The sequence below is a fragment of the Erythrolamprus reginae genome, chromosome 3 (genome assembly GCF_031021105.1).
Source record: "Erythrolamprus reginae isolate rEryReg1 chromosome 3, rEryReg1.hap1, whole genome shotgun sequence".
NCBI classification, from domain to species: domain Eukaryota; kingdom Metazoa; phylum Chordata; class Lepidosauria; order Squamata; family Dipsadidae; genus Erythrolamprus; species Erythrolamprus reginae.
In genome coordinates this window covers 96,560,698-96,587,197 of record NC_091952.1, presented here as the reverse complement: position 1 = coordinate 96,587,197, position 26,500 = coordinate 96,560,698, and the positions used below count along the sequence as shown (strand labels likewise).

The 26,500-nt window shown below is 39.9% G+C and overlaps 1 protein-coding gene across 2 annotated transcripts in view; it reads right to left on the bottom strand.

Moving 5' to 3' along the window:
• The window catches only part of PRKACB (protein kinase cAMP-activated catalytic subunit beta), a 90,568-nt gene that overhangs the window by 15,631 nt on the left and 48,437 nt on the right, over nt 1-26,500 (bottom strand). For both annotated transcript variants that reach the window (XM_070746266.1, XM_070746267.1), the window contains exons 2-6: nt 14,608-14,669; nt 10,898-11,026; nt 6,851-6,949; nt 4,143-4,225; nt 1,845-1,971 (exon numbers count right to left, since the gene is read on the bottom strand). In XM_070746266.1, the coding sequence (XP_070602367.1) occupies nt 1,845-1,971; nt 4,143-4,225; nt 6,851-6,949; nt 10,898-11,026; nt 14,608-14,669 (500 nt within the window). The remainder of the gene's footprint in view (nt 1-1,844; nt 1,972-4,142; nt 4,226-6,850; nt 6,950-10,897; nt 11,027-14,607; nt 14,670-26,500) is intronic.

Here is a 26,500-nt window from a genome sequence, read left to right as displayed (position 1 = left end):
GGCTGGCAGGGAGATTTGGGGAGCGCGCGCCGGCTGCCCCCCGAACACCTGGCCGCCCACCCGCCCGCCCGCCGCTCGCTGCCCGCTCCGCCTCTCTTTCTCCTCCGCTGCAACATGGCGCCCGGCCACGCTCCTCCTCCCGGGAGCCCAGCAGAGCCGCACGGAGGCGAAGACATGGCGCCCGGCCGACTTTTGGAGCCGTTTTGTTTTCGGCCGGGCGGCGGCCGCGCGCAGAGGCGAAGACACGGCGCCCGGCGAAGCTCCGCCTCTCGGGAGCCCGGTCGACTTTTGGAGCCGTTTTGTTTTCAGCTGGGCTCCCGGGAGGCGGAGCGTGGCCGGGCACCATGTCTTCGCCTCCGCCCGCCGCCTCCGCCCGGCCGAAAACAAAACGGCTCCAAAAGTCGGCCGGGCGCCATGTCTTCGCCTCCGTGCGGCTCTGCTGGGCTCCCGGGAGGAGGAGCGTGGCCGGGCGCCGTGTTGCAGCGGAGGAGAAAGAGAGGCGGAGCGGGCAGTGAGCGGCGGGCGGCCAGGTGTTCGGGGGGCAGCCGGCGCGCGCTCCCCAAATCTCCCTGCCAGCCCACCCGCCCGGAACATTCAAAATAAGAAAACCCTTCGCTCTTACTTTGAATGTTCCGGGCAGGCGCGCAGGCAGGGAGATGGGAAGAGCGCGCGCCGGCCCGTGCGCCCGCCAGCCTCCGGAAAACGCCTGCCCCTCCCCCCTCTCTTGCAGTGGAGGAGAAAGAGAGGCCGGGCGGGTGGGGGGCAGGGCCGATAGGCCAGGAGCGCGAGGGGGCCGGAGGCACCATGGAGAGGCAGGTGTGGCCACGGCTCCCTTCTACTGCCCGCGCCTCCCCGCCCGCCCCCCCCGCCCCCCCCGCGGGCTGGCAGGGCGATGGGGACTGCGCGCCCAAGGAAAAAGGTGCGCGCGGGGGTATTTTGGAGCGCGCGCGCACACGCGCAGCTTACAGGGAACGGTGGCTACAGTAATGGTAAGAATGTAAAACTTTAGATATACAGGAGTGCATGTGTAAATTTTGCATTTCTTCAGACAGATAGGATAGCTGCAGCAGTGTTTTGAAATGGCATCTGTAAGTGATGTACGTTACAATAAGTGTGTCGTCATTGAATTTCTCACTGCAGAGAAACAAACTGTTGGGAACATTCACAAATGTTTGTGTACAGTTTATGGAGAATCTGCATGGATCTGAATGGATGCCATTCGCAGAAGACATTTTGAAGATGATGAAGAGGTGATTCGCACAGTGCAAAAATGGCTTCGTGACCAAAACAAGGAGTGGTACTGACAGGGCATACATGCCTTTGTGTCTCGTTGGAGGAAGGCCATAGAACGGGGCGGAGATTATGTAGATAAATAGGGATGTAGAAGGAACATCATTCTTTCTTGTGTGTAAGTCTCATTGTGTTCAATAAATAATTATTGAAGAAAAAAACGTGGTGCATTACTTTCTGGCTGACCCTTGTATTTTTTGGGGGGTGGGAGTGTTATAAAAAGATGAAAAAGGTTATTGACACACCTACTTTTCCCTAGCACTGAAAAATAGTACGGCAAACATAAGCTGAAGGTTTTCAATTATATAAGGTTTTTGTGCCTGCATCACTTGAATGCTGAAAGAATAAAACTGAAAATATTGCCCCAATTGGAAAAAGCTACCAATTTGGATCAAATTCATCCTCTATTTTTCTCCTGTTTTCTCCAAAATATATTTTAATTGATTAAACTGATTTGTAAAAAACTGATTTCCTTACAAAATACTCTTTTAAGTATTTACCACGTCTTGCTATAGATAACAAACTATTCATATCTATAAACCTTTATATCATACCTGAATATATCCTTGTTGATCAATTAAAAGATTTTCAGGTTTTAGATCTCTGTAGATGAGGTCTAATGAATGGAGGTACTCAAATGTTAGTACTATCTGAGCTGCATAAAATCTTGCATGTGGTTCACTGTAATCAATGAAAATATTAACTTGTTAAAACTAGTACTTTTACTCAGAAGTACCGTCATTATCTTTCAAATACAGTAGATGATACTCATACAAAAATCTATGAACTGGTAGAAATATATCAGAAAATGTATATCCTCTTCTACAATGATTGCAAAATGAATTCAAAAATACATACCGTATATAATACAGGTTGTCCTTATTTAGCAAACACAATTGGGATTAACAACTCAGTCACTATGAAATTGCTAAATCACAAATCATATGGCCATAACTTTGTTTTCCAGCTCTAAACTGACAAGAGTATTCAGTTTCATGCCTTCTGCTTTTCTTTGCCTCCTAGCCAGTCTCCCACCCCTTGGATTGCTCACCCCAGGCTAGATAATTAATAAAAAAGGATTAATTTTTGCATTTGGTGAGAAAGGGATCAAAGGAGAGTAATCACAGCAAAAGCTGAAAACAGTTGTTCTCACTGTTGCTGCTTACTGTACTAATTTCTAATTCCAATCGTTTCAAATCTCTCTGCTCTGCAAGGGAGGAGAGCTCAACTAGGAGAAATCTACAGAAATTGCTTGGTGGGAAACTTCTTTTCTGATATGCAAGAAGGGAAGAGAGGCTGTGGTGGTCATGTTGGGATGGGTGGGTAGGAAGGCATAGAAGAACCTGAGCATCGAAAGGGTGGGGTGGAGGTAGATGATATTTCCTCCATCTTTTTGTAATGGAGTGTGACTTTGGGGTTAGAGGGAAATAGATGCTGCCCAGTAAAATAAGACAGGCAGGAGCCCTCAATGGTTTAGTCAGAGAAAGAAAACTTAGGAAGAGCTCACACTAATTAATCAAACAATTAAAAGTAGCAATGAAAGTTTGTACTTTCAAACTTAAAAGATTCTGTTAGTGTAGCCTTAAATAATATAGAATTAATCTAGTTTTGTTTCCTGTCTGGTTCATTTGGGAGGAATGAAACTTGCTTTGCAGATTCAGGCAGGGGTGATGTGTTTGGACAGGAGGGAATTGGCATGGGGAGATGGAGGCTTCCAATTTGTGCATACTAGTCCAATATGAGTGTTGGAAGGTAGAGAGGAGGAAGTGAAGGACAGTAGTTCTCTGAGGGCTTGTTGCATGCAGCCCCCAACTGGAGCACTGTGGTGAGGTGGCTTTCCTCATCTGCTATTAATTTAATTTAATGTAATTTATTAGACTTGTATGCCGCCCCTCTCTGCAGACTCGGGGCGGCTTACAACAAAATAGTGACAGTGTAGCAAATCTAACATTAAAAACATTCTACTCCTATCCAGAATTTGTTTGGCCATTGTAGAGACCATCAATTCCTGTGCATCTCTTCCTGGCTGGCCCTGGATCTGAAAGGGCCTATCTGAAAGGGACACCTTCTCAGCCACATTTGATGTTCCACGTCTCAAGTCTCTGCCCCACCGTGCTTATAAAGAGAAACTGTCTGCAGGCAGTTTACCAACTGCCCTTGGATTGTACCAGAAGGTTTCCTCGTGGTTGCTGCTACCAAAGTTTGACTGACTGAAAGGAGGGGACTGCAAAGGAACCAGGATTTGCTAAGTGGCTGCAGAGCTGTCTTTCTCTCTAGCTAGCACCATCTGGTTTCGGAGGATGGCCACATTTCCCCTAGTAGGGCACCGTGTCACAAGAAGCCCTGGATCAAAAAAGAATAAGCAGGAACACAATGGGAATTACAGCGGCTGTTTGCCAAGCAGCTTCCAGGGCTAACACATTGCTTTGCTTTCTATGTGTTTTCTCAACTGTGTACTATTTTACTTTCTCCTAATCTCTTCTGCAATCTCTCCACTATGCAAGAGAGGAAAGGTAATAAAAAAAAAAGATCAGACCCTTTTATTGATCACAAGACTAAGGGAAGCTGCCAATGTAATAAATGGTTGTCAATTGGTTATAAAGTTATTTTTTTAATACATCATAACTTCAAACAGTTGTAGAATGAGTGGTCAGTAAAGGAAGGACTGGATCAGTTCCTATGTATGTCAATATATAAAACTATTGTACACATGCTAAATCAGAACTTGTTTTTCAAAACAATTTCAGAAAATTTTCAAGTTTAGGCTAAGTGAAGTACATCTTTTCACATATAGAAATCACTTAGGAACGACAACATACATTTTCCCAAATAACTTATTTGTTTATTCTTACCTGAACCTTCCAATTCTTCTTAAATGTGAGAACATTTCCCCTCCAGGAACATATTCCATAACCATATATAAATTGGAATTGTCCTAAAATATAGAGAAGCATTGTTAATTGAAATTGTAGATACACTTTCAAAGATCCAAATATATTTCTGGCAAACAAACAGAACATTTATTTAAGCACTCAATGTTCCTGAACACTGAATGTGGGGGAGGGTAACAGCGGGTTAAACAAAGAATATCTGGCTGAATGAAAATTGACCAGCCTTACTCCATTACTCTCAACAGAAGAACACAAGGAGCAATAATGGCAGTAGTATGTGTGCATGGGAAATATTCTACAATTTTGGGGAAAAATACTATACATATAAAAGCTTAATGGATTTTTCCTCACAACAATGTTATCATATACAGTTTTTGTACACAACTACTGATAAGACAGATAGTCCTCATTTAATAACAACTCATTCAGTAACTATGAATGGTGCTGAATGAGTGGTATTTACAATTGGTCCTCATAACTCTGGCTATCATAGTGCCCATGACTGTGATTGCTGGCAACTGACTTGCAATTTTGATGTCTCTGGTCATGAGATTGATATTTGGGACATTTCCTGCTGGCTTCCAAAGACAAACTCAATGCAGAAGCTGACAGGTGTTCAAAAATGGCAGCCACATGGCATCATGGTTAACAACAGGGCGGGGTTCACTTAATGATGACAGCTGGAAGTTTTGGCATCGTGATCATGTGATGTTGTGCTTTATGACCGCAGTGCTTAGTGATGGAAATTCTTGTTTTAACTACTGTTGTTAAGTGAAGACTACCTGTATGTAATTTTAATTTATATACAGTTACACTTAAACGTATGGCTGGAAATTTTTTTTCCTGTTGTCATTCTTTCTTTTATAACTATATGCAATGGAAATCATTCCATTAAAAAAAAAACTAAGCCAATTGTTAATAGATTCCACTAAAATGTTATTCTCCATGCCACAGCAGAATCCATGGTGATGGATTTTAGAACAGATTTCTTTTAAATAAGCCATGGGGTATATTCTCCTTTCTTCCTATACCACTGTCAGGGCCATTTATGCTTTCTATTATTTCCAAACAAGTTTCCCCGAAAATAAGACCCTATTTATATATTTTTAAACCCTGAAATAAACACTTGCCCTTATTTCCATACACTCAAAAGCCCGGCTTATTATCAGGAGATGCCTTATTTTGGGAAAACAGGGTTACTACTTCTATTATTTTTATTTCTATCCTGCCTTCATTATTTTTACAAATATCTCAAAGCAGTGAATATATACAAAACAGCCTCTTCTTATTATTACACCCAAACACTAACCCTGTGATGTGAATTGGACTGTTGGACTGTTTGTGTGTGGCTGGCTCAAGGTCACCCAGTTGGCTTTCATGGCTAAGCAGAGCTAGAACTCGCACCTCCTGGTTTCTAGCCTGGTGCATTAACCACTACATCAAACTGGCTCCATTAACTAGCTCTATTAACACCACACCTGTTGTCCTATTACTACTTGAAACAAGACAAATAGTAAGAGGACAACAGGTTTTGGTGTTAATAGACTGTATTTAATCTTAACCCAATTTAAAAATATCTAAATGGATTATAAACAAATATTAAGCTAATGAATGCCATTAATTTATAGGAACTAGTTTATTAGCACATTTTTGGAGTATAAGACACACCTTTCCCGCCCTAATAGATAGTGGAAATGTTGGTGCATCTTATACACCAAATACAGACATTTTTGGCCTCCTGAATCTCTGCCCCCACATCCCATTTTTTGCAAAAATGGGGTGTACAGGAGGTCTTGGAAACCTGCAGAGAGCTCCTGGGGACTGGGAGTAGGCAAGAAATGCTCCCATTTTTGTTAAAAAATGGCCCAATTTTTCCAAAAAAATGGGGGCATTTTTGTCATCCCCCAGCACACAAGAGCTTTCTGCAGGCTTCCCATACCCATTGTCCACACCATTGTTGCAAGAAAACAGACAAAAAATGACCCATTTTTGTGAAAACAGGTATTTTTCCCTTCTATTTACCCCATGTAGCATGACTGGAGAAGGAATTCTGGGAGTTGAAATCCACTAGTCTTAAAGCTGTCAAGTTTGAAGACCCCTGGGTTAGAGTTAGGGGTTCAACGGTCTTCAAACTTGACAAGTTTATGACTTGTCAAGTTTGAAGTTTGTAAAAAGTAAAAAGTATTCTGCTACACAGATATTTTATTAGAGAATACATTACTACACCATTTGGTTCAGAATACTTTCCCCCTTGTTTTCTTCCTCTAAAATCGAGGTGTATCTTATACTCTGGTGCATCTTATACTCCAAAAAAACCGGTAACTGATTCCAGATTTGGACATCTAGCTAAACAGACAGATGCAACAGTACATTACTTTTCCACATTCTGGTTTACAAAGCCCATAGTTTTTATTTAAACAGTGATGTATGAATATGATCAAAGAAGGAGTGTATTTTATTCAACTGACTTGTTCAATCTGTAAAACTTGCAATTATATTAAATCAGTAAAGCATCTAATATGTAATTTTAACAAGTGAACATCTTCAGTGATTTTTGGACTGGTCTTATTTGGGAAATAAACTTCTATGAAAAAGGGGGCACTCACTGGGCACTACAAGGCAAATTATGCTAGAAAAAAATAACTAGTGTTACTTTCTAATCCAATTACCTTAAAAGAATACTCCAGTCTTACAAGAAAAGGAAAGTTCACTGCTTGTAATATTCTTTTTTCATTCAACGTGTGTTCTATTTGCTTCAGTTTAACCACCTAAGAAAAAAGTCCATTTTAGAAAGAATTCAAAACAAAACATTTAGTTAAAAATAGGGAAAAGATCCGTTGTAAAATCAGTTTGCATTTTATAAGTGACTTAAAGCAGAGATCCTCAATCACTGGGCCATGGACTAGTACCATTCCGTGGCATGCTAGCAACTGAGCTCCCCAGCTGTAGATGAGTGGTGGGTGAGTGAGCAAAAGACCCAAACCAACCACTCCTACACTCTGTGCAAAAGTTGTCTTCAGTGAAACCGGTCCCTGGTACCAAAAAGGTTGGAGACCTCTGGCTTAATGAATAAAGGACTGTGTGTATTTCATCTTTGGGTTCAGAGTATATTGTATATAAGCTATACTGTATATCAAGTAATCTGAACAACTAAGTTTTTAGAATGCTTGCAACAAGTTACAGTGAGAGTTTAGAAAGTTCATTTCATGCATATCATCTAAAATAAAATAAAAAGCCACACCCACAAAGAACTTACAAAAAATGATGTACAGTGATACCTCATCTTACAAACGCCTCATCCTACAAACTTTTCGAGATACAAACCCGGTGTTTAAGATTTTTTTGCCTCTCCTTACAAACTATTTTCACCTTACAAACCCACCGCCGTCGCTGGGATGCCCCGCCTCCGGACTTCCATTGCCAGCAAAGCACCAATTTTTGCGCTGCTGAGATTCCCCTGAGGCTCCCCTCCATGGGAAACCCCACCTCCGGACTTCCATGTTTTTGTGATGCTGCAGGGGAATCCCAGCAGCGCAAAAATGGACGCGTTGCTTGCAACGGAAGTCCGGAGGTGGGGTTTCCCAGTGATGGGACCCTCAGTTAAATTGCAGCATCGCAAAAACACAGAGGTCCGGAGGTGGGGTTTCGAGGACTTCGGTGTTTTTGTGATGCTGCGATTTCACTGATGCTCCCTTCACTGGGAAACACCATCTCCGGACTTCTGTTGCCAGCGAAGCGCTCATTTTTGCAATGCTGGGATTCCCTTGCTGGGATTCCCCTGCAGCATTGCAAAAACACAGAAGTCTGGAGGTGGGGTTTCCCATGGAGGAGAGCCTCAGGGGAATCCCAGCAGTGCAAAAATGGGTGCTTCGGCTGGCAAAAGGGGTGAATTTTGGGCTTGCACACATTAATCGCTTTTCCATTGATTCCTATGGGAAACCTTGTTTCGTCTTACAAACTTTTCACCTTAAGAACCTCATCCCGGAACCAATTCAGTTTGTAAGACAAGGTATCACTGTATTTCATATTACTCTCTTAATTAAACTGTAACATTTTATTAAGGGAATGTCTTCAAGGAGAAAGACTAGATGGCGAAGATGATGATAATGATAATTTTTGGGGCCTTGGTTAGAATCTGAATCACTGGAAAATACCCACACAAAGAATAATTTCAACTCTAATGCTAATTACACGAGCAAATAGCATCTGACGTAGGAAGAGAGCCTGATTCAGACTAGACAAGATAAGCAGTGTCTGGAAGTCCTGCATCCCATGAATGCTAAATGACATCTTGATTTTGTTACAGTTTTACAATTATTCCTTTGCTGAAATTTACATTTAACTTTAACAGCTATCATACTCATTTTCTTCCATGTTTTTATAACATGGATTACAGAGACATATTTATTTTCTGCCCTCAAGTCAGTGTTGATTTCTGGAGGCTACCTGGACAAATCCCTGCAGTTTTTTTGGCAGATTTTGGAAGTGGTTTGCCACTGCCTCCTTCCTAAGGCTCAGAAAGAGTGTCTGGCCCAAAGTCACCCAACTGGATTTGTCTGATAAGCCAGGATTAGAACTCATGGTCTCCCAGTTTCTAACTTGGTACCTTAGCTAAAAAAACTACCCCAAACTGGCACTTATCACAAAAGGATATTTTTCTGAAATAAAATTATTCTACGGCAAATGAAATGTGAAAGTCAGTTAAACAACTGTCATTTATGTTAGGGTGGAAATGATATGACATGCAGTTGCATCCAATGTTATGACATAACTACAGTATTTGTCTGTGCCATTCTGATATCAATTAGCTGATTACTGCTGGTTGAAAAAATTAATAGTCCAGAAGTATTAATGAAAAATTAAGTTTCAAATGCAGCTGGAATTGAAGACATAAACATTACAAATTCTGAAACATTTAGTTACATTGTTTCAATATATTAACATAATGGAATTGGCTTGTAAAAGTGTTGCCACTGCATGCCAGCTCTTCTAACTTGTAGCTGCCAACTACATTAAACTCCATTAAAGTCCAATCTAAAAATAAAATTTTCTTAAGAGAGAGCTCAGATTTAAGTGAATAGAAAAACTGCAGAATATTCAAAAAACAAAAAGCATGTTGTCAATATAGATAAATGTTAGCATTTGGCTGCACAATCTGACAATAGTTAATCAACTAGCTGATTTCTTTTCAAATGCTTATACCAAGTAGTATTCATTTGTTAAAATACAGACACACACACACACACAAACAAGGGAGACTTACACAAATATTATTCAGTCTAAGCACAGATGCTTTAAAATGAGATGCACAGTTTGTCTAATTACACAAAAGTTTACTGTTAAATGTTATATTTTTTCTGAATATTTATTATTTCCGATATGCTATATAACATTGATTCCACCAAATATCTTGATCAAACTGTGCTGGGTGGGTGCCAGAAAAGAAAGAGCATCTTCTTTTATTCTTTTATCATTTTCCTTTTTAATAATGATTCAAAATACAAATTATATTGCAACCAACGTGCTACCTTGAGCATTGTTTAGGAGCTATATTGTCCAGATCAATGCCCTGTTCTGGCACTCCTACCTCGCATATCTACACTGACACTGGAGTAAAAGTGAGTTTCCATAGTGGCTAGATTTGGATTTGTCTAATCTTTTTTCTGGGATCTGTAACAGCCTATTAACATTTACACCATGGTTATTATTGCACCATACAGTATTATTATTAGAGCAGGGGTGGTGCAGCAGGTAGAGTGCTGTACTGCAGGCCACTGAAGCTGACTGTAGATCTGTAGGTCAGCGGTTCAAATCTCATCACCAGCTCAAGGTTGACTCAGCCTTCCATCCTTCCAAGGTGGGTAAAATGAGGACCCGGATTGTGCGGGTAATATGCTGGCTCTGTTAAAAAGTGCTATTGCTAACATGTTGTAAGCCGCCCTGAGCCTAAGGAGAAGGGCGACATAAAAACAAACAAACAAACAAACAAACAAACAAACAAACAAACAAACTAACTAACTAAATAACTAACTAACTAAATAAATAAATAATAAAAAAGTATTGACCCTAAATATCAAAATCCTCTTTTATATTCCTTTCACCAACAAAAAAATCCCAACGTTAAATACTACAAAATGAAAATAGGACTTTAACTATTACATGTCTCTGTTACTATTTTAGGGATCAAAATGTTGCAGAATAATACTATTTTTTCCATTAAATAATAACTTAATGATATTACTCATACGCATAACTGTACAGCCTGTTCACTGCACATATTAATAATTGTAAGGTATCTGCTGTAATAATAATAGGCACAACTTCAAGATTCATTTTAAAAAATACCATATTTTTTCCATTTGCACTGTGTACCTATTATTTTTTGTTCAGATTTATCTCAACTCTTCACGTAAGTCATTTTTCAAACAGTAATTTGAACCACAACTGAACAAGACACTTGACCAATGCTCTCTGTAAAACACAATCAACAGAGAGCACTCAGCATGTGCTTTATATATCTCTAGAGCAGTCGGTATGTCATTCTTGCAACACAAAGCAAACTAGCAGGATTTGCACTGAGCTGAACTAGTGCACAAAACAGCATTCAAGAAGCATGTGAACAACCCAGATACAATGAGGCTTGTACCACAGCTTGGCAGGGAAATATACATATTGGCACATACAGAATTAAGTAACCTGTAATAAAAAATACCAACTTTTTGTTTATCTAGTATCTTCATGGCATAATACTGTTCTGTAGATTTGTGTTTCACCAACATAACTCTGCCAAATGATCCAGTTCCAAGTGTTTTAAGCCTCTCGAAGTCATCTAACCCAGCAGTATTCTATGGTAATAAAAACAGATAAAATATCCTAAGTGTTAACAGGTTATTATAACACTAACTAATTAAATTAAGTATACATATAATGTATTAAGCAGGGGAGCACCTGTGTCTACTGGAAAGAAAAGGTAACGTGGGAAACAGAACACCTGTTATGCTTCTAGAAGATCCTAGCATTAAGCTCTCAAATCTTTGGGTAGCACAGAAAGCCTTGCATTTGAAATTGTAAATAACTTATTCTCAGAGCCAATATTACTCAGAAACAGATAAAATATCCCAAGTACAAGAGATGAATGAATAGATGAATGAACTATAAAACAGTTCTTGTGTTTCCAAATGGGAACCATAATCAGAAATAGCTAATATTTCTATCTCCTGTATCCAAAAGATATTGATTAAATGATAAATGGTGCTCTTTTTTGCCTAAAGAGGGTTGTCTTTCCTGAGGCCTCAAACTGTTTTAGCAGGTCTGATTGAGTTCCCTATGGGCCAGGATGGGTTGACAACTTTAATTTGTGTGTGTGTTGTGGGAGACTATGTTCTTGGCCTATAAGGCGATTTAAAGGGTGGGAATTGAGGAGGTAGACAGGACTACCTCAACAGTGATGGGCAGAAAGATATATGATGGTAAGGAGTGTTGGTCTCGCCTGATACACCTCTTCTCATAGGGTGCAGCCAGCATTCAGGATGGGTTATCCTCGTCCACTCAGTGATGAGGACAAAGTCTGTCTTTTTTTGCCAGGATCTGCCCTGCTAAGACCCAGCTTTGATGAATACAAAGACTAGACTTGAAGTGGCAAAACTGAGGCAATGTTCGAATCTTAGACTCTCATCCGGTCGACACTCTCCAATTATCCACAGTCACTGTCCAAAGGAGGAGCCACACAAGGAGGCCAAAGAGCCAGACTGTCTATGGGTCGGAATGAATGCTGGCTCCACCCTATGAAAAGAGGCATATTATGTAAGACCAGTGCCCCTTCATCGTGGGTGGAGCCAACATTCAGGATGGGACATACCAAAACCTAAGTCCTCCTGGATGGGAACAGTCTGAAATCATCTAGGAGGCCTCCTCAACCTCCCTCTACAGCATCCTTCACCCAAAGGTGGCATCCCCCAATGCATACTTGTCAATCTTGTAATGCCGAATAAATTTGGAAGGTGAAGCCCAGGTGGCCACTCGGCACCTTTCTTCCAAGAATGTCTGAGTGGCCCAGGCAGCGAGGTGGCAGCACTTCATGTTGAGTAGGCTGCGGTGGAGTAGAGAACATAGCTTGAACGCTTTGGCGATAGTGCTGCAAAGCCAACGGCAATGGTCACTGATGATATGCGGAGATCCAAAGATTGTAGATAGAAGGCTACCAGAAGAGCCTCTGTCTTATGGAAGGAAGGAATCCTGTCTATGTATATCCAGACAGCTCTCCTAACATCCAGAGAGTGCCAAAGCCTAGTAGTTGGCCTAGTGGTTTGATCGGTTGGGGCTGTGACCAACATCACAAAAGGTTGCCCGGGGGCTAAGCCCAGATCAGTGGGAGCCCAGAGCTCTGAGTTAAGTCTGGGGAGACCAGGAACATCTAGGGCTAAGTGGTCATCTGCCCCTTCTCTCTTGGAACAGTTCTCTGGGCCCTGTGAAGAAGTATTTGTGTTGAGGGCCAACGATCCCTTGGAGGATCTGTTGCAGATCTTCTGCATGACTCTGTCTTTGAGATTCTCTGCTTTTTCTGCAGCCCTGGAAGTATTAGAGAGGGTGCAGTGATGTGAGGATGACCCTTGTCCCTGGTCATCTTCCAGAATCGGCCTGTTAGACTTTTTAAGTCATTTGCCACCTGGCTTGCCACTTGAAAGAGCCACTTCCATCATCTTGGAAAAAGCTGAGCTGACTGCTACACATGGCCATACCAATGGACATGATGGTTTTGGTAGCAAGTGTTAAAGAGATCTGTTGATGCCTACCCAAACAAGCTCTGAGGGATTGGCATGCAAAACAGTCAATTGTGATTGGAAATTGGTTTGGCGATGGTCGTGGAGAGGTGCGTGACTTTAAAGGTGAGCTCTAGGCTCCAGAGGCTTTTACAATTTCCAGGACAGGCCTTATCCTCTATATCTCTCTCAGTGTGGTGGTCGAGGGAACGGCTGGAGAGTGGCATGCCCTTGTGACCACATCACCTAAACGTGAGGCTCTGACGGTCTTCAGGCTCTGCAAAAATAAATTAGTCCATTCTGCTATCAGCTGAAGAGGAAAACTGGTCGCTACTACAAGTAGAGCAGAGCCCAAGACCTCTTTGTTCATGTGCCGAAGGCAAGGAGAAGTTGAAAAACCGGCTCAGGTCGATCCAACCCTGCACAGCCCGACGCCCACCAGAGACAAAGCTCCATCAAATCTTCGGGCTCTCGAGATGGGAAGCGAGAAGCCCAAACTCACACTACAGGTCTTTTTGTTGAATCCAAACAGTGAAATCAGCAATTGGGATGGAAGCAAGTTTTACCACATCCGTCCTGCTGAGGACCGAGTTGAAGCTGGGGTGGATCCTCGCAAAAAAAAAAAATACAGACTTGGTCCTCATCGCTGAGTAAACAAGGACAACCCATCCTGAATGCTGGCTCCACTCACGATGGAGAATGGAAGGTGAGCCACAGTTGAGGATATTGGATCTGCTGTTTTGGAAATGGTCCTACTGTCCAGCCCTCAAATTCTATGCTGAATGCATGGCTACTGGATTCTTAGTGACACTGGATTTCAGTTATTGCTTTTGAATGGAATGACTGATGTATAATGAAGTTGCTCTCATACAAGACATTATCTTGGAAGAGTGTGCTAATTTTATATATTTTACCAAGACCTGTTTGGTCTCAGTGGAAAAGAGATTACTCTCTTAGAAATGTGGCCATCTGGCTTTAATTATCAGTTTCTGCGGGGGTGGTGGGCTGTCTCTTGCTGTAATAATAAGATTTATTTTTATCCTCATTTGTGCCCCTTAATACTGGAGGGAATACAGATATATGCTTCAATTGGCAATGTGGCAAAGTTTTGCTTTTGCTGCAAACATTTAACGATCATCATTTCAGAGGCAGATGTTGCTTCTACTGTTATGCCATCATCAAACTGAAAACTTTAGTAGGACCACAATGAAGAGTTTAAGGATCCAAATATTTACCTATGCTTATTCACTTATCTAGCGGATGGTATTTGATAGAGAGTTGAAATATATCGACTTGCTTCAAGAAAGCAAGAAAGCAAAGAGGTTTAAATTTGAATAAATACATTGGAACCCTATGTCCTAGAAATAAAATAAAAATCTAACCACACAATGTATGTGCACAAATATTAATGAGCAAAAATGTTTATTTGCTTGAAGGTTTTACAGCAAACATGGATTGTGAACAAAACTGAGAATCATCTTCAGGATGTGTATATAAAATAAACACAAGAAATGGCAACAACTGTTATAATTTAGCACAATATCCATTGTTCTTGGAGTTTATTAGTATATTATTCAGTAAATTATTCATATGAAAGAGATTTTCTCTATTCCTGAATGCCATAAATTAGAATAAATAATGAGTGAGATTTTAAATTATTTCATTACCTGAGCAGGACTTTCCCATTTTCGTAAAAAGTCTTCTTTGGCTTTGGCTAGAAATTCTTTCACTGAAATCAGAAAACAAAAACAAAACTGTTGGGTTCAATTCACTACATAGTAAAACACTTCAAAATTATTTAAAGCTGTTTCAATAAATGTTGAAAAAAAAATCCACAAATTAAAAGCAAAATTTCTATAGGAGTTCTAACAGCTCTCTAAAACTTATGAATTACAGTATAAATTTTAGCACAATTTGCTTAAACTAATTTAAATCTAACAGGCCACACCACTGTAACATACAAGCAGAACTGAATGTGATTCAGAACCCTCTTAGAGGAGGCTTAAAAAAAAAATCGGTGGATATTTCAAAAGTAAGCAATTCCTGCCACAGTGCATTACTGTCACTTAATGGCTGTTTGCAAGCTAAGGAACCAAGTGCATAATAGCATTGCAGTATTGCAAGCAAAGGCAAACTAGGAGGTTACAAAATTGCACATTAGAAATGCCACAGTCAAAGACTACCTTGAGTTACTAATTTTGAATTTCAAGAAAAATCATGGCTGCATAAAATGTGCACAGATATGGTAATTCAATATGTCTTTTTAAAAAGCCTTTAAATAGTATTATTAATCAAACCGATAGATTATTTTGCACCTCTAAATAAACAGTACTGTACTTGATATCTGCAGGCAAAAAGCTTGACTGATTCTACTAATCTGGGACATTCAAATGAGCCGGAGGGGTGGGATAGGGACAATTCTACTTACATTTTTATAGGAAGTGGACAAGCTGTGGTGAAATGTTGGGGGGGGGGGTGTATTTATATTTATGTTCATAGATTTTCACAAATATAGATATGTAAGTCTTGGCGTATTTGGATCTTTTCCAATATAATATTGATAGAATCTTCAGGCTGGCGTTTTCGGCTTTGTGCTAGGGCAAACCAGCCTGAAGTTGACAAGTGGGACCTCGTCGAAATGTCACCAAGATCCTATCAATTTTACATGGGAAAAGAACCAAATATGCCAAGACCTACACACACACACACACACACACGTATATGTACCGTATATATGAGTGAAATCTGCAGTTTGGGCTAAGGTGTTATTTAAAACTCTGGTAATATTTAGTCCTTTGTTAATGCTTCGACTCTACTTCTCCGAGAGATATAGCCAATTCTAGAGCCAGACCACTCGCCAAAATATGCATACAGAAGAGAGATACATGGGTTAAAATAAATGCACAGAAGATCATGAAAAACCAGACTTTCAACTACATATCTGATTGATTCTTCACTGTGATCTGTGTGCCTTACATAGCCTGCATCCATTTAAAAGTATATGATAAAGTGCTGCTTTACAGAGGCAAAATCATTCTCTGGAACAGTTCTTTTGGTGTACTATTCTTGTGGAATGTCTCCCAAAATTTGGTAGCATGTTAATCTTTGCCAGTTGGAATCTTAAGATAATGCTCTTTTCAAATCAGTTAGCAAAAAAACTTAAGATATCCATATCCTTTTGAGACTCAGTGTAGCATATAAATATGATGACTCAGATTATTGGGAGCAAATATGCTGACTGTAAACTGCTTAGAGAGGGTTCTAAAGCACTGTGAAGGGGTATATAAGTCTAGGTGCTATTGCTAAATAGCACCACAAAATAATTTGTGTTTGATATGAAAATCCATTGTCTATTTTCCTGCATAGATCATCTACCAAGAAAACCTATGTTCTGAAACTCCCTATTTGAATGGATCTAAAAAACCAGCTGATGCATCTCGAGCAGTGATGGTGAATCTTTTTCGGTTCACATGCCAAAAGGGTGTGTGTGCATGTACTAGCACGCATACACATGCCCACACCCATTCCCTTCCCCCTGCATGCGCACAATTCCCTCTCCCCCCCCCCCAGGCCTCTCTGAAGCCTGGGATGCTGAAAAAAAACAGCAAGCATGCAAACCGGAAGTTCAGAAAACAGACTTTGGTTTGGCCAATGTGCTGTTTTTTGCACTCCGGAGAGTGAAAACATTGTAATAATGAGCAAATGAGACATCTCTTTCCATTGTCTCCGATCAGGAGAATAACAATCCCATGTCTTTCATGAAAATCTGGAGACTTGAGAATTATACTCCATTTGTTTTCCTGTACTGGTTTCTGCTTTGATGTGAGTAATCAGGCAGAAATGGGTTAAGATTGGCCAATGGTTGAATCATATCTGTAATTAATCATAAAGCCTATTACAGAAATGACTTTCACCTATAGCAGCCTAGTGTTTCTCAACTTTAGCAACTTAAATTGGCATGGACTTTAACTTCCAGAATTCCACAGCCAGAGGTTGTCTTAAAATTGTTTAAAGTGGAGAAACATCAATCTGATAAACAGCAATGTAGCTGAATGATATTTAAAGACAAACCTGAACAGGAACAATGTTCCTCTTGAACATCTATACTGAATCATAACCTGCACAGTAAATTGAATGTTTTCTTGAGAAATAGTAGTAAAAAGCAACCTGCTCCACTGTCACCACTTTCTAAGTGAGTTGTGCATTTTTTAGATTCTTGTCTTAAATAATTTTCTACAGTAAAGAGATATATTATTTGAGATGGAAATTTTGAAGCACGACAAGTTAAAGCCTTTGAAAAAAGCATGGGGCATGTGTTTAAATCATTAAAAGAAACCACCTTTTCCATGCTTGTAGAGTTGTTTCTAAACTGTTCCCAATTGCCTCATACATGTACATTGAAAGCCATTTTGTTCCATTTTCTATTTTGGCAACAGCATCTGAAGTAACTCTGCAAATTTTGAAAACTTTGCAGCTGCCTTAACAATTTGTGGGTGGGGGTGTGCATTTTTCTTGATCCTGCATGATGGGAATTACCTTTTTTGGTTAATCAGTACAGGGCTGTTAAATATCCCATAGACTAAATTGCTGAAGTTTTAAGATCAAATACAGCATCTAAAGATTTTGATGGCTGACAATTGCCAATATACTAAGAACATTTTGATTATGGATTCTAGATACTGGTTTGTACAGCAGTGGCTCCAGAGAGTGTGAACTATTTTTTAGAATATTATTTAATATCGGCAGCAGTTAATACTGCAATTATATAAGCTGTCAATGTATTTCTGAACTAAATTTAGAATAGTGGTTTTACAATCTGCAGCATGCATGTTTTAGGAAATATTTTGTCCTCCCTACATATAAAAATCACTTAATGAGTACTTCAAGTGGGCTTGTTTGACATTCCCCCATTTAAGAATGTAATATCTAAAGTTAAAGACTTTCTCCATTTTTGATAGTTTATTCTGTGCTGAATAGTCTTTTTAAGAGATATGACATGAGTCAAGCTGCAAATAATTCTGCAACTATTTAATTTTAAGTTTGCAACAACAAAGAAATAAACTCAATAAGAACAAATGATTTTAATATAGATGACTTTCAAGTCATGCCTTTAAAAGTTTCAAATTATGTCTTCTTTTATTTATGCCTATTATTATTTTTAGATTGCATTTCTATATTTAAAAAGAGTGGAAAGGTAAATATTAACTCTTTGAAATTAGGAATTTAGAAACAACCTAGTCTAACATCAAATTATTAAAATGCTTCAACACAAATCAGAAGATAGGTCATTTTATTAATTTTATTAGTTACTTAATTTAAAAGGGGGGTATCATGTAAAATCCATTGTCTTCTTAAGTGTAAAGATATTTCCACTATGAATTTTCTATCTAGTGCACATTTCATGTTTTCTCCCTCCCAAAATTTACTATAAGCTTCATAATATTTTCTAAAAATTGGGATAACTGTAATTTCCCCATTAAATAATTTTGTAATGTAATCAATGACTCTGGGTTCTAATGAAAAAATGACCATACCAAAGATTTCTAAAGTTTTCACCAAGGATTTGCAGGAGTATTCACCCACATAGATGTGATGAAAAGAAAGAAGAAAAAGAAAAAGGATTTACACATCTTTCACATATGATATATAAAAAACTAGATTAATTCTTATCGTGTTCTTGTCTCCATTCCTTTCTTTCCTAGGAATAGATAACAAAATACCCCAGCCCTCCCATATGTTGCCAAAGTGGAGTAGGCAACAACAAATGAATTTCTGTAAAAAAGACAAACAAATTTTACATCAAATGCAGGCAGCAATTGTACAATATTAAACACTAAAAAGTGCTACAGAAATTATCCTCTAATAGCTTTATAAGGAATCTGAACAACAAAATTCAGGCACACTAATATCAAAATATCGGAGAGGGGCAGCATATAAATATAATAAATAAATAAACAAACAAACAAACAAATAAATAAAAAATATGAATTTATATGAAAAGCTCAGAAGAAAACACTATAATATTCACAGAATGGTGGTGCAGACTGGATAGTCTTAATGTTTTCCTTTTGCCCGCTGCATAAATAGGAATAAATCCTGGGTGAAATTTCAAAGCTGCCAAGCAGCATGGGGGCGTGGGAGAGAACTTCACATTCTGTGCAGAATTCACAGAAATTACACACATATCTGATCAGGCAACTCATATTTTGAAATGAAAAAGTAGCCTGCCTTTCAGCAGTTCAAGTATGTGGGTGGAATTAAACAACATTAAAGTAGTATGCAGTCATGACCATCTCCCCCCCACCCTCTTAATACTGTGTTTTTTCTTAAAATACTACCCAACATGCCCCCACAAGATGTATACTAGGTGGAGAAAAAGAGAGATTCAACATATAATTTTTATGTATCTGAATACTAGACAACGTAAAGTAGGCAACTGCTAAAAATAGTCTTCTATTTCTATGTGATTAAATGATGCAATGTTCCTAGCTGAAACAATTAAGCAGACGCTCCCAAAACTATTCACTGCTCCAATGTTTTATTTATTTACCTCAATTTACTATATACACATGTAGAAATAAAACAATGCAAATAGAGTTATTGGGTTGTTATTGTATTGAATGCAATGTAAGTATCAGCTAAATCATCAGAACAAAATTAGTTCATTCCTATTTAACATGCAAAAAAAGATAGTTTAGTAATAAAAAGCTTTCTTTGCCTTGTGCAGAAATAAAGATATGTAAGAAGATAGTAAGATGCAGGAAAATTTATGCAGTTTGCTTATGATATTCAAATTGTATGAGCTGAATAAATTATTTACTCTGCCAAGGAACCTAACAAAAAACAGTATTTTATACCAAATACAATGGAAATGTGAAGAAATGTCTTCAAGTGTAAATTACACTGTTATTGATGATAGCTTTTTTTCCTATCAAAGTAAATGTCTAAATCTCATTTTACAATTAACAGAAAGTATATGGTGAACAACAGTTGAAAAAGAGGGCTCTTGTACCAACAATACTTTACAATTGTGACATTTGTATAATATATTTTACGGTGTAGTATATATAGTATGTATCCCTACATCATTATCTTCTTGGGAGTGTGACACTCAGTGGTTAAAGACGCTGAGCTTGTCAACTGGAAAGCTGCAGCCCAGGTTCAAGACCCGAGTGTGATGGGCCATGCCCCAGCTATTTATTTATTTATTTATTTATTTATTTATTTATTTATTTATTTAGATTTGTATGCCGCCCCTCTCCGCAGACTCGTAGCTAACCTACGTAGCAGTTTGAAAGCATGCAATATGAGTAGATAAGTAGGTACCAATTCAGTGGGAAGGTAACAGCATTCCACGTGCCTTGGGATTTTGTCATACAGGCCACATAACCAAAGAAGCATCTTCAAACAATGCTGGTTCCCTCGGCTAAGAAATAGAGATGAGCACTGTCCCCTGGAATTGGACACAACTAGACAAGGAAAACCTTTACCTTTACATATCCCTGCTTTCACTATCTTCACTAGTCTGAATCACTGTTTCTCCAAAATCAGTTTTTGAACCTGATTCATTTTAAGTGCACTGTTAAACATCCTTAGAAATTCTTGGGTTCACTAATTATTCTAAAAGCTACTTGGATGTCTTTCAATTTTTGAGAAATTGTTTTCAGCTTTTTTCCTCCCTGAAAGTATTTTTTTCTATTAGTTTCTCAGATGCTCTTTCATACACAGGTAATATTAAGCTTACAACAGTTTATTTAAAAATCTGTAGATATACTCAGTGTTTGGGACAACCATGAGCTGAATCTCTACAGACTTTTAGTTATGCAATTTGGGAGGAACACACTTCGAATGGTGTGGGAGTATGAACAGATTTCCAAATAATAATAATTGCAGACTAGAGGAACCATTAGCACTATTCAGGTGACCCTGAGTGCGCAGAAGCAAAAAAATGCATTGAAACACGGGCGCACCTGTGTGTCCACGCACAATTTTGCTACCTGCCAAGGTGCAGTAGTATAATTGGGCTGTACTCTGCTAGCACTCAGAGCCACAGGGCCAAGCACATGTCACTGTTCCACCTTAACAGCCCACCTCTGGGAGAGGCCCATGGACTAAGGATGATGCTACCTTAGGCCCCTCAGGCACTGGGAGAGTGATCAACCTGACAGAGAGCTACCTGACTTCACTAACACAAGAGAGGATCAGCTGCTGACAGGCAGTGGTGCTGACAGAGAGATCCGCTCTGATGAGGAACAGATGCCTCTCCCACTTGATCCAAGGGCACAGAGTGTAGAGTTTAGGCAAGCATAGAGAAGGGCTGAAAGTCTACTTGGGAGAAGGTTGCCCCATCTCTCCTCACAAGGAACACCTAGAATGGGTTGATCTAAGGACAAGCTGTGGAGGAGTCCATCTTTGCCAGGAACAATTGTTTTGGATTACTCTCTCTCAGCTTTGACTCATGCCTTTTGCCTTGCTTCAAGGATTACCACTGATCTTGCCTTTGCCTTGTGGACTGTTTTTGCTCTTTGTTTTGCTTTACCTTCAGAACTGCCTTTGCCTTGTAACTTGTCTTTGCCATGAGGACTGCCATTTGTCTTATGCCTAGACTTTGCACTGTGGACTTTTCAGGTAATATATGGGCTACTCTTTGGGGGATTGAGAATGGCTTCAGGGTAGTGTGAGGTGGGGTGGGGCCTTATTAGTAGTTGGAGAGCCATTTGAGAGCCATTTGTTTAACATATATTGAGACTCTCTAAAGCAGAGGTCTTCAAACTTGCCAACTTTAATACTTATGGACTTCAACTCTCAGAACTCCCCTTGCCTTCTGCTACGTTCTCCGCCCGATCTCTCTTCAAAATGCCCCTGGCTTGCTGCTACGTTCTCCGTCCAATCTCGCTTCCAAAATGCCCCTCACCCACTGCTACCTTCACCACCCATTCTCTCTCTTCTCCAACGCCTTCGCGCTTTGCCATGACGGTAGGAGAAGGGATGGGGGAGGGTGGAGACCCTGCACGGCAAAGCCTGGCTCCAGTTCCCTTGCGATCATCAGAGCCTACAAACTTAAAAGAGCTTGTTTTGGCCGCTACTTGCAGTAGCAGCAGCTGAGAGAGGCAAGGGTACGTAAGTTGAAAATGGTTTGTGAGAAAAGGCAAAAAAAACTGTGAGTACCCAGTTCGTATCTTGAAACGTTCGTATGTAGAGGTGTTCGTAAGTAGAGGTATCACTGTATCATATTTTTCAGATGAATAGACAAAAGTTTTCTTTAATGCCAGATACCCAAAGACAGAATAGTACAGGACCTTAATGATACCAATCAACACAATATAACTACAAAATAATAAAAATTAAGATAGTTTTAAATTGTGTGATCATTCGAAGAGTTTACCTAGGATATCAAATATAACACACACATTATATCTATATACCATTCTATCTATATACCTCACAACGGTGAGAAATGCAATGGAGCTGGAAGTCAGGTAAGACACGTGTCTCACCTCTCCCCTGCCTGCCCCATTCTCCCCACCTGTCACTCTCCCTTGATGGCCAAGATCAGGAGATTGAGTAAGCTGAATGTGCTGCCTCCCAAGAGGAGGAGAACATGAGACATGGGCTGTCTTGCAGAACCCTCTCTCTCTCTTTTCCTCCCACGCAATGGTGGTGCATCCAGCTCACCGAATCTGGCCTGCTGATTTTGGCTAGTAGCAGCAGCGGCAGCAGCTCTGACCCGATCCTGGGCGACAATGCTGCAGGCAAGAACTGGCCATGCCAATCCGTCTTCAAAGCTGTGTAGACAAAACCCGCACCAGCCATTGCTTGGCGCTCCAGTGCCAGTTCCCCTCCCCCCAGTTCCAGGTAAACAGGTCTAGGGCTGGCAAGAGTCCGACTGCCACTAAGAGAAGGGGTGCAGGAGCTAGGGTTTCAGGGAGCGGCCTCTATGAGGCCATTCCACTTAGGAGGCAGGTGAGTGTGGGGCGCATGGGGCATGTTCCTCCCCCCCTTTCCCCCCACACTTCCTCACGTTGTGCTGTTTGCACGGGAAGCAACAAGGAGATCCAGAAACACGTGGGGCACATCGTTGGATCTCCACAGTTGCTGAAGACGGCAGTCTTAGTGGCACTGGCAAAGCAGCTGCTTCATATACAATGGGATGGTTTGCTGCAACCATCGCACCATTACCGGTAAGTAGGGAGGGGGCTGCAAGGTGCATCACTGGGCCTGCCACTCTTTTTGCAGGCGCCACTAAGAGAAGGGGCACAGTGGCTAGGGTTTGCAGGAATAGTCTCCATGAGGCCGTTTCACGTGAATGGCAAGTGGGAGAGGTGCATGGTACCCTGTTTGCAGCACCTCAGTACCCCACCTGAGGTAATGAGCCATCGGCCCTGGCGCTATGCTATCCTGTTTAGGCATGTTTTGAAGGTGTGTGCATGTGTGCAAGCCATATGCATAAGCAAAGTGCATGCGCAGAAGGCAGTGTGTGTGCGCAGAAGGCACGCACATGACCAAAGCAAGCATGCACGCACGCTCACATTTGCAAACTGGTATGGAAAGTTAGTGAATACTATCTCTGGACATGTGTTCATGCAATTGGTAAATATTTCAGCTAATGTTATGGCTAAAGCTAATTCTGCAAGCATCCAGTGTAGACTCTTATGGATATCTTCAAATAATATAAGTATAATATTTTAAATACTGTACATTCCATTATACACATTCCTGATACAGAGGAACAATAAACATGTGGGTTCCCGATTCTAAATGTTATGTACTATGTTGAGGCAGGACAACACCACAATGGAGAAGAATATAAAAAAAGTATCACAATCCTTTAGTATAATCTCTATTTAGGAGAGAGGATATTCATGTGAACATAGCCTACACTCCATATGGGACACATTTTTACAATCTGTGTGGCAACGGCACAGTTACCATGACTAAATGAGATAGATGTACAAGTCAGAACTCCTTTTTGCATATCTACTATGAGCCCCATAAGTCTATATTTAGTCAATATATTTTTACATTTGAAAAATAAAAATAAATAAATTCAGCCCTGCAAGTAAGTATTTTTCAGTTCTATTCTATATTGACACACACACACACACACCAAGGTAGCTAAAAATAAATAGCTTTCCTATTCAAGTTGTAATTTGAGACCGCTGAGGTACTTACAATTTTATATAAAATCTTTTGAAAGAAGTTATTTTTCTGAAAGTAGAGGGACAGAGATCTTTGCTAAAATAAGGTCAAACAAAAAAAAATCTATCTAGGTTCTAAAACAATTATATACATCATAGATAATTTTATTCTTAATTTTCCAATTCCATTAAATTTATGACAAGAATACTCTACTTCAGCCTATTACAGTACATGCTTGATATCAAAATTTTCTTTTCAGAAATGATAACAAAAATCAGTTTGGAAAGCTAATCAGTCCATCTAACCATTACTTCACATATTAGTTTCATTGCCAACTAAGAAAACTAAAGTCCTTAGCCAATCATCTAATAAATTACTTACTTAAATGCTATATAGAAATGTATGTGACATTAAACATGCCAATAAGCTGAAATAAAATGTTATTTGCACTATCTAATTTAAAATTACTGAACTACATACTCAATATTAAAAGCAACCTACAGAAAATAAGGTAATTGCATTATCTTTCACATTCTATGTAATTCTGTTATACCGTAGTAAGAAATGCTTCTTTTAAATGGCTTGTACAATATTAAATAATTTGGTATCAATTGACTGAAAACAGCAACTCTCTATTATTCAAATTATAGAAAGGAAAAATGCTCATAACAAATGTGTAATGGGATGACAATAATTTTACTGATTTTTTTAAAGAAATGCAGTTCAGTTCATAATCTAAGTAGAAGTGCAAAAATGAATTGACTTACCATTCATATTGAAAGATCCGTTTTCAGAAACATATTGCTATAAAATTTATCTGTTAAATGAGTTTTTAGTCTCTACAGTAGATGCAATAGAACCCATACACACAGCCACTAGAACTGGAAGACAAACAAATCCAGGGAGCTTGCTTTCATGCAGACAGTTTAAAATACAAACGCTATCCTATAAAAAAATAACGGCAAAGTAGATTGATATTCAAACAGAAATGTTCATTAACTATTTTCTTTTGAACGGATGTTACCTATACAACATAAAAATAATGTAAAATGGCTGAGAGAAAAAAAGGAAATGTCAGGATGTTTTAAGATGCTCTCAATTATAGCAAGCACTGCTAGTTTCCATAGCAACCTTAGAGGAGAATTATCGGTCTGCTTGTACCCAACCAGTAGCTTTCTCTAAAGCTTTAATTTATTCACACAGAAAATATCTCATTTTATATATATAAGCTTCAATATATCTCTGGAGGCAAACAATTCAGAATTTCCTAGTTAAAGCTCAATACTACCATCAAATATCCCAAACCATAACTTATTCTGGTATAATATATTGCTTTCTATATCATACAAGCTTAGCCATCTTCACCACATTTCTTAAGTTCTAGTATAGTAGTGTTTGCAGGACACCTGTGACCCAGATACCAAAAATGATGTTTAAACAGTTTCCTGTCCTCCATAAGGATTTAGATTTTACCTTTTACACCCAACAAGCCATGCTGGGTTACATGCACATTTTCATAGAGTTTAGCATTCCCCCCAGCCTCTGTGTGATTTAAAAATCAGCTGGCCAGTACACACATGCACGTTGGAGTTGAGTTACAGCAACAGCTCACGTGCCAACAGATTTGGCTCTGCATGCCACCTTTGACACCCGTGCCATCACTGGTATAAGGGACATGTTGAAAGGACATGTGCTAAAAATCTGTAATGCCTATGTTCATGTACTTTTTTCTAATTTCTATAAAAGACTGCCTTTTGGTGGGCACTTATGAATTTATTAATTTTGACTGTCATTTCTTAAATTGATTGTATGATTTCAGGAATGTAATTTATTACAGTTATCAAGGATTTTTGGAAACTGATATTTTGAGACAAAAGTGTAGCTTATCATACTGGGAAATTATTTATTTTCTGTCACTCAATATTTATATACAGTAATACCTCGACTTACGAATTTAATTGGTGCGGGAAGGAGGCTCGTAAGTCGAAAAGCTCGTAAGACGAAACATTGTTTCCCATAGGAATCAATGGAAAAGCGATTAATGCGTGCAAGCCCAAAAATCAAAAACCGACCGCCACCACCGAAGGAGGCTTGAGCCTCCCGATCCTCTCCCCCCCCCCAGGCAAATACACAAAGGCGGTCTGCCAGGCGGCTCCCCCCGCTCCGTGCCTCCTTTCTGTTTGTTTTGTCTCTGGGTCTGCGGAGGGAGGGAGGGAAGCAGAGCGGCAGGCGAAGTGACCACCTCTCCGTTCGCCAAGCACCGCGGGGAAGGAGGGAGAGAGAAGCAGGCGGGCAGCAGCCGCAGCAGAGGCCAAGTCTCGCTCCGGGCTGTGCCCCCTGCGAGCGCTCATCGCCTGTCCCTGTCAGCGGCCCAGCCACCTTCACCCGTCCGGACAACCGCCTCTTTCTCCCTTCCCTGTG